This window comes from Buteo buteo, chromosome 13, assembly GCF_964188355.1.
Source record: "Buteo buteo chromosome 13, bButBut1.hap1.1, whole genome shotgun sequence".
Taxonomy (NCBI): Eukaryota; Metazoa; Chordata; class Aves; order Accipitriformes; family Accipitridae; genus Buteo; species Buteo buteo.
The window spans coordinates 37,025,935-37,034,959 of NC_134183.1; the positions used below are offsets into that span (position 1 = coordinate 37,025,935).

At 53.1% G+C, this 9,025-nt stretch overlaps 1 protein-coding gene across 1 annotated transcript; it reads right to left on the reverse strand.

Moving 5' to 3' along the window:
• Positions 1-4,719: 4,719 nt before the first annotated feature.
• LOC142038527 (cytochrome P450 1A5-like) lies at positions 4,720-9,025 on the reverse strand. The gene is made up of 7 exons (XM_075043986.1): positions 8,752-9,025; positions 7,272-8,138; positions 6,708-6,834; positions 6,053-6,142; positions 5,847-5,970; positions 5,358-5,444; positions 4,720-5,129 (listed from the first exon to the last, which is right to left on the reverse strand). The coding sequence occupies exons 2-7, from the start codon at positions 8,115-8,117 to the stop codon at positions 4,823-4,825; spliced, it is 1,581 nt and encodes a 526-aa protein (XP_074900087.1). The 5' UTR covers positions 8,118-8,138; positions 8,752-9,025; the 3' UTR covers positions 4,720-4,822.

The window sequence follows — 9,025 nt, forward strand, 5'->3', positions numbered from 1 at the left end:
TGCTCTGCGGCAGCAGCTGCTACCCTGCCACTGGCAAACCCAGCGCCAGCCTTGGGCACATACAGGTGAATGACAGCCCTGAATGCATCCTGGCTGCCAAGGCTGGGTTTGAGGACCATCCGAAATCCCGGAGGCTTTTGGCTCACACTGCCAGCGCATGCGGGAACCGGTGGTCCCCGGCTCCGTGGGGGGGATGTGTGTCCAGGGCTGCTCCCCATCTCTCCCCTCTTCTCCTTCCCCCCATGGAAAATCATGCCCATGCCCATGCCAGGGTGGGGGGGCAGCCAGGTTTGAGGCTATTCCCAGGAGCCTGGAGCTTTTCTCCAGCAGCGCTTTGTGTGCAGGGAGCAGTTATCTCTGCCTCTGTTGTTCCCTTCTTAACCTGGGGACAAACTCCATCCTTACCTGCTTTCATGTTCTCTAATTAACAGGTACCTTGTACCTCTAATGACACAGGGCAATCGACCAGCCCAAACACTGTCTTTTTTTCCAGAGGGAAGAGGGAGGTGAGGGGTGGGAGAATGAAGAAGGGTTCATACTGATTTGGGAGATCTCACAGCACAGAGGCAGAGCCACATACCAGGTTTAACATGTCCAGCTCTGTTGGCTCAAGCTCTTCTCCAGCCACAGGTCCAGCCTCGGTCAAACAGAGGACCAGCATCTTCTCCAACCCACTGCGGAAGGAAACTTCACCAGAGGAAGGTCCCATCAGCTCCAGCACCCCAGAAGCTGCTCGGTTGGAGGCTGAGCAGAGATTTTCTCCCCCAAAAGGCAGGAAGCAGCCATTATCCCTGCTGTGAAGCGGCTGCTCCTGGGGTTCAAGTCACGGGAGAGCCTGACTCTGTCCCAGGAGTGGAGCTGCAAAGAGAAAGATGGTGTTTGGGGTTTCATTCTCCGTGGAAAGGAGCTCCCAAGGCCTGCCGGTGCAGCAGGACAAGCAGGACATCAGGGCAAAGCCCACCACGCTTAGAGGATCTGCTGCCAGCAGCTCAGAGGGAGGTGTCCCCAAAACCACTGGCAAAAAGAAAGCACACATGGCTCAGAAACAGAGCTTAAGGTGCAATTCAGAGCCTTATTTTAAGCTCTAGGGCATCAAGGGATGATATTTTTGATGTCAAGGGACTGTCACCAGTGTTGGGGACAAGCAGCAAAAGGGAGACACCCAAGAGTTAATCCCCGTGGGGAGATGATTCCTGATAACAGATCTCACTCGAGAATAAACAACAGCCAAAGGAAAGAAGTTAGAAATACAGGATGTGCTTTTAATGAGGAGGGTCATTAAGTGTTGAAGCAACTCCCCTCTTCCTTCCATCTGGGAGGAAGAGCCACAAGTGGTTCCTCTAGCCCCTTTCAGGGCTGGGTACAGGCTTTCCTGTCGAGGAGATACCACCACCCCAAACGCTGGCATCAAGCAGTTATCTCAGCTTGAGGGAGAAGGTGTGTGGCTGCCTGGACCTTTCTCTGCAGGAATGAGGGAGCTGGGGGCATCCCCTCCTTGGGAAGAGGAGCTGGAGCCCAGCTGCCCTGCCTGGTCCGCTGACTCATTTTAAAACCTACAATAAGAGCAATTTGCTGTGGAGTGATAAAAGCTCCCCGGGCTTATCACCACCCCGGTTCCAGTAAGGAAATCACGGCACTTGCAGGCTACCTGGGGAGTAATTGGAGGGCTTAATTGAGGAAGATCATTAGGGGAAAGCAAAGATAGGGGAGCTGCAGTTCCTTACCTACTGTGAGCAATTGGGGCTTTCATGACAATGATCAATGGATTTGTTTATCAGGAGGAAATGGGGAAGAGGAGGTGGTGAAGAGCTGAGATCCCGCACCCCCGCAGGGAGCAGGGTGCCCCTGTCCCTTCCTCACGGAGGGTCCCTGGGTGGGGGGATCTGGGGGTGCAGCTCCGCCCCAGAGCAAAGAGCAGTGCAGAACTGGAGTACCTTGTCTGATGCTCAGCCCATGCTCTCTGGTCTCCTCCCTGCATGCTGGGGGCTGCTAAGACACCAGCAGGGAAAATAGCTGGCAAAGGAGCCTGCTCGGCTTTGATCTTCCAACCGTATTGCCCAGGGGCAGGCAGGATGCCCGGGCTTGGGATTGGGGTGGCTGGGATTGAAGTTTGACTGCAGTATCCCCAGCAAGACAACTGGGACCTCACCTGGGTCACTAGGCTGTTGGACGGGCCAGGAGGTCCAAGGAGATGTGTGCATGCAGGGACATCAGACCAAGGTTTCAGGGAGTCCTCCTGCCTGTGCAGGCTGCCCGAGTCTCCCGCAGCTGCATGGGATGTCTCCATCGGCATCAAGGGGAGGGAGACATGCCAAAAGAAGATGGGGCTTTCTAAAGTGAGGCGTTTTGCCTGCAACACCATGAAGAGAAGAGCTGCGTGGGGAAGGGTAACCCCCTGCCCATTTCTCTCCCCACAAACCTCTTCCCATCACCTTCTCCATCCTGACACGGTGACTTTTTCTCCCAGGTCTCTGGTCTCCAGGCTGTACCCGATGCAGACTGGCAGCGGTGTCCCCAGGGGAGCCCATCAGCCCTTGGTAGATGTATCTCGGGGAGACCTTCCACCAGCAAGGGGCTGTTTCAGCTCAGTAATGTTAATATTAATCTGCTTATCTGCCCCGGGGCTATAAAACACTCATCTCCAAAGGGAAAAAAAATTTCCACTGTTCTTTCTTTATATCTGCACTTGCTTATTGCGGGCCTTATCAGCAAACACAGCCAGCCTTCGGGGCAAGAGAGTCACGCAATGGCTCCAGCAAACGGGGCCCTCCGGTCCTCCACCAGCATCGGCATCGCATGTTCCCACTGCAGCAGGAGTCACCGGGCCAAGTCCATGAGAGCCTCTCCACCCCACAGGGATGGTGTGACACTGCTGCTGCCGAGTCCCTGGCAGTCCTGGTGCTCTTCTGAATCACTAAGTTAGGCACTGAGAGACCCAGATCCACATCCAGGACGATCCCACCTTCCCCTGCAGTAGATGAATGCCAGCTTTGGGATGTCCCTCGTGGAAATGTGGCTTAGTTGCTGGCTGGGGTTAAACCATGACAATGACTTTATTGCCTTAACCTATGGCCCTTGTCACAGGTAGCGGAGATATTATTTGGCTGATGGACCTCATGGGTTGTCCTAAACCATCCTTCCACTTTTCCTCCAAGGCCTCTGATAGCCTGCAGCTCAAACCATGGTTTGGACATCCCGGTCCTCACCCTTGCTTTTCCTGCAATATTGGGATTATGACATTAAACGGTGACGACAAAGCCAGTGTGACTCGGCTTGAAGCTGCTCGGGCTGGTTCAATGATTTCAGGTGGGTCTGAGGCTGTATCGTCTCAGTGTTTCATCACAAATTGGTCACCAGGCAGGACCTGGACACACAGAGACAAAGAGTTACTCCTTTTCATTCAGGCTTGTTTAGCGGGTCTGAACACCTCCCTGCTCTAGCTGGAATCTCCCTGAAGTCTTGGGCAATCAGCTTCCCCATTTTCTTCCCCAACACGCTCTTTCGTTTCTCTCTCTTGGAAGTTTTTTTGCAATGCATGATGACTGATTGGTATTCGGACCTGAAAGGAGCTCTTCTTGGCCTGGGTCTGGGGCTATGGCTCAGCAGATGCAACCCATGGGAACAGATTCAAGAGCAGTGTGTGTTGCACTGGATGGTTATACTTGTTTCTGTATCGTTGCTTGCCAGGTACCGGGTTGGCTAAGATGGCTTTGCGTGCAAATTGAAGAAATGAAGGCATCTGGCTCTGCTGGCACAGCTTGACTGACAGCCAATGTAAACTCTTGGGTTTGAGTTGGAGGAAGTCCTGTTCTCCTTCTCTGCCCCATTGTGAAAACACCCTTGCTCCAGTCCAGAATCCCAGCAGCTTGACTTTCTCAATAGCAAGGGGTAAAGGTGTCCTTCCTTGTGTCCTTCAGGGCCAACGGGGACTATGGTGAATGAGGCTTAAGTTGGCTGAAGTCCTCCAACACGCTGGTCCCTCCAGAGAGGCTTTGCTCCAGCCCAGTTCATTTGAAGGATCCCTCTCATTTTTCTGAAGAAAGTAATCTGAACAGGGGGAGAACCCCTGGGGCATGATGTCTGATAGATTCTCAAAGAGGCACTAAAGAGCTTTGAGCTCCTCTATGAACAAAGATAAACCTCTCCTGAATGGGATCTTAGAGTGACATGACAAGTCAGCTAGGCAATTAAAAATGTAGTGTAGAAACAAGGGAACAGGCTGCCCTTAGAGGACTTGGAGGAGTATTAGCGTTTTTCCAAGATTTCCAAGGTTTTTTTCCTGCAGACAAATCTACAGTGAAGGTAAATTTCAACCAGTGAAAATTTGTCCTGATTAGTCCAGAAATAGTGATACTGGCTGGATGTCAATGATGTCATCCTCTTCTCCACCCAAGCTTTGGGCATCAGTTCAGCCAAGATCTTAAACATCAATGGAGGCCGTGGCATTATGGCATGGGCTGGCTGTCCTTCAGCTACCAAAGAGCAGTTCTAAAAGGATACGGCCCAATGATATTCAGATGGTCTGGTTTTGGGTACATTCCCTTTGCCTCTAGCAAAAGACAGTTCACACACCCCATAAATGTGTTTTGTGGTACTAAGACTAGATGTGATTGAACATCCAACATTTGACAGAGTATCCAACACTAGAAATGCTGGAAAATGAAAAAGGCAAGAAAAGCTACAAAGTGAACAAGAGAAGACAGGAGTTTCGATGGCTTCAGTTTATTGTCATCCCATAATGTTGTACCAGACCCAGCTTTGCTACAGGGACACCCAGGTCTTCGCCTCTCGGTGATGTCTGGGCAATGGACAAGCCCACTGCTCAGTTCATGCCTTTCATGGCGAAGCGCTGCTTGACCTGGAAGTGCTCACATCTTTTGTGCTTCAGGGACAGTCCATAGAGCGGCGTCATGTCCACCTTCTTGCCATTGCAGACACTGAACTCCAGCTGCTGGAGCAAGGTGGACAGGAAAAGGAAGACCTGACACCTGGCAATGGATTCCCCAATGCACTTCCTTTTCCCCAGGCCGAAAACCAGCACCTTCTCCCCATCTACTTTGTTCACTTCGGTCCCTCCAGCACTAAGGAAACGCTCCGGGTTGAAGGTCAGTGGATCCTTCCAAAGTTTCCTGGAAGGAAAAACATCACATGCTGAGATGGTGTTTCCTGGCCACGGGTGTAGGGGAGGCACTGGAAGGTGGGAGCTGTCAGTGAGAATATCCCTGAATTTAGTAGATACCTCACCTGCTCCCTTTTCTCTTAAAGCAAGTTGACCCCACTTCTGCCTAGCAAGGTGACTGTGCAGGAAGAGTCCTGTGTGTCACTGCAGGAGGCTTTCTGCCTCAGAAGGTACTTACTCGTCATGATTCACTTGCCACTGATTGACAAACACGCAGCGGTCCTTTGGGATGTAGTAGCCGTTCAGCACTGTGTCCCTGGTGGTGCTGGAGAGAGAAAAGACTCTGAGAATTTGGGAAGCAAAAAGGTTATTCTGCATCCTCAGGGGACTATTAGTTTGCCCCTGATGCTGGTGAAGTAAGGATGCAGCCCAAAGAGGTGGCTTTAGGAGGGGCAGTTGCATTGTCCGTGAGCTGGATTGGGCAACCCCTACCCGAGCTGGGTGGAGTATCTTCCGTGAAGTCAGCAGAAGGCAAGAATTGCTCTTTGGGGGCTCCTACAGTGCCCTGCACAAGAGCTGTGAGCTCCCCGTGTCCACGATGAAGCCAGCATTCTACAGGTTGATAATGACCTCCCTGCCTCTCACCACAACCACTGCCGGCACGGCTGTAACAAAATGCCCCAAGTCCATTTTGTCCCTCCACCTCCTTCGCATCCTCAGCACTTGCCTGTGCGGGATGGTGAAGGGCAGGAAGGAGGAGTGCCTGAACATCTCCAGGATAAAGGCTTCTGTGTAGGGCAGCGTGCCTCGGTCCGACAGCCTCGGTCTCCTCTCCCGGCCGATGGTCTGGTCTGTGGGAGGTCAAGAGGAGGGCTGGGGTCAGCCCTGGCCGGAGAGGTTTTGGCCCCGGAGGAAGCAGGTTCATGGACTCACCTAGTTCTTCCTGGATCTTCTTCTGGATGTCGGGGTACGTCACGAGATACATGAGGCTCCAGGACAGGGCAGTCGTCACGCTGTCAAAGCCTGGTCAAAGAGGAAAGCATGGAGATGAGGTCTGCACAACATGCAGGGCACGCACCTTGGCTTGCTGCCCAACCACCACATGGAGCAGTCTCGGATGGCTAAGAAGGCGGAGGACATCCTGGGCACACAGTAAGACTTGGGTTTCTATCCTGTCAGAGAAAACTTTGCTAAAATATTCTGCTGTCATTCATCCTGATTCACCCTTGGGTTATGTCAGGTTTGTATAACTTCTCTGGAATCGGGGGGAGTTTCCACAGAGTAAGTCAAAGATGAATCGGTCAGTAGACATCTCCCTCAACCAGGAAGAGCCACCCTGGCTTGTGAAGCTTGACTGAGCTATAAGCCATGCCCTTCACTTTTCCCTGACACCTCTTTCCAGAGCTAATGTCCCATGCTGGTCTCTAGGGATGTCTCTGGAGTGTCTGGGAAGACCAGTGAGCAGGAGAACGAGTGCTTAGACCCAAACTGGCTGCCTGGTGTTGGACAAAGATGGGTCAGACAGAGCTCTAACGCAAGGAGCCTGAGAAAAACTGCAGTAACTAAGGGACCAGTGGGAAAAAAATACCTGCTCCGAAGAGGTCATTCACAAGATTGACAACCTTCTCCTTAGGGATCTGTGTGGCAGTATTTGCTTCCACTTTTTTCTCCAGGGACTGCTCAATGAGGGAGTCAGTGATGTCTCGGATGTTGTTCTGAGAGGAAGAGAAGACAAGTCATGGCCGTGGAACCAGCAGAGGAATGGGTGTTACTGAGCAACAGCCTGATGCTGGGAGAGACCAGGGTCATACGAGCTCTGGAGAACATCACCTTTCAGCCCCCGTGGTCCCTACTGCTCTTGCAACCTATGAAAACAAGGAGATGGTTGTCCAGGGAACCTGTGGCACAGATGAGATGTTCAGCCAACAAACTGCCCCTGTCACACAGGGCTGTGGAGGAGGAGGACTGTAGTACTGGACAGCACATGGAGAGGCTACAGGTGAGTGAGACTACAGGTGGACTTGCTAAATGCAGCAATACCTGCAAGAACATACATGCCCATTGATGCTTGGCTGCAAGAAGAAAAACAACTTGCTAATAGAGAGGGGCAGAGAGCATTTCTGGTGCAGGTGAGGGTCCTGCAAGCTCTTACCTTGTCATAGGTCTTGTAGTGCTCGTGGACAATCTTCTGCAGGAAATGGAGGAATCGCTTGTTGAAATCTTTAAATAAACTCATGGTGCGGCTGGGAAGATACTGGAGCACGGGGATGAAGTCAGCAGGGTTGCCAGCAGCAGTAGCGTTGCTAAACTGATGACTTACATTCACTATATTGAGCAGCTCTTGGTCATTGTGGTCGTAACGCTTGCCAAAGCACATGGCGCAGATGACGTTGGCCACAGAGACCACCAGGTATCGGTAAGGGTCAAAGCTCTTCTCTTCATCCATCAGCTGGAGGAATTTGGTGACCAGGTAGTCAGCCTCCTTGGAGACGTGCTCCTCCAGGAGGCAGGTGGAAGAGGAGGTGGAGCTGGGGGCAGTGGAGAAGGTCTTCAGGGCGTTCTGGGCCAGCCTTCTGCGGGCTTTCCACACCTCCCCTGAGTCGGGGCTGAACGCCAGGCTCTGGCCATCAGTAACATGGCGGAAGCTGTAGAGGTCGGGACGCCCCATGAAGTCTTCTCCTTGCTTCACTAAGGCTTGCTTGATGGTGTCCAAGCCGCTCAGCACCAGGACGGGCCGTGTGCCGATCCTGACCTCCATCACGTCCCCATACTTCTGGCTCAGCCTGGTCAGGGCCAGGTGCGTGTCCTTCCTCAGCTCCAGCACGTTGCCGAGGATGGGGTAGCCTCTGGGTCCTGGGGGGGTCTTCAGCCCCTTGGGCACATGCTGCCGGAAGGACTGGATGAGCAGGAAGACCAGGCAGAAGACGGCAGCCACAAGGAAGACCTCGGTGGCCAAGACAATGCCTTGGCTTCCCACCAGAGACATCGCAGCCTTCATAGCTGCCGGTATGTAGGAACCCTAAAGGAGTTAACCAGAAGTGTGGCGAAGAGCCAGGATTAGCGGGTTGGGTCCTGCAGATGTTCTTGATGCTGAGAAAAGGCATCAGGGTGATGGAGCTGCCTGTGCAGCATTTTGGGGTTTGCAAGGGGCAATAGCTGGAGACCTACAAAGACTCCAAACACACCCATCGCTTAAGGGGAACGTCAGCCTCCCTGAGCCTGTAACGGCACCCCTTCCCCTGCAGAAGACCCCAGCACCCACTGGCAGAGCCCTGGCTCCTGCCCAGGGCTGTTTGCAACAAGGCACAGAAAACCACAGCTCAAAAAAGCGCAGGGAGGCAGGAGGAGAGGAACAGCAAGTCCTCAGCGAAGCTGGCCCCACGTCCACCAAAACTGTGAGGATTTATAAGCAGGAGGCTGGATCTGCTGGATGGCCACCGGTGCATGGGGGCACGGGGAGCGGGGATGCCATGGGGATGCCCTGCAGGAACACACGGCTCACTGGGGGAGCAGGAGAGGGAGGGGAGAGCCCAGTGCATGAATTTCTCCTTCAGACCCAAGTATGACCTTCCCAGTCCTATATCCATCTTCAAAAACATGCACACACACACAGAGACATGTTGTTCTCCTACCTGCAGATCCTTGTGATACACAGTGCTGGTTTTACTGCCCGTGGCTCCCAGCAAAGATAGGCAGAGGGTGTCTGGCAGCTGCCTGCCCTGGGGAGCAGAGGGGATCCTCTTCTGCCGCCTGGATCTCCTTCTCCTGCTGCCTGGAAGGCCACAGCTTTATATGCACTCCTCTCATTGCACAGCCGGGTTCTTATCTCTGGGGGGTCATGGCACAAAAGCCCTGGTGAATAGCTACCCATTAACAAACGGGGCTGAGCTTGGCTGCAGCCAGCCC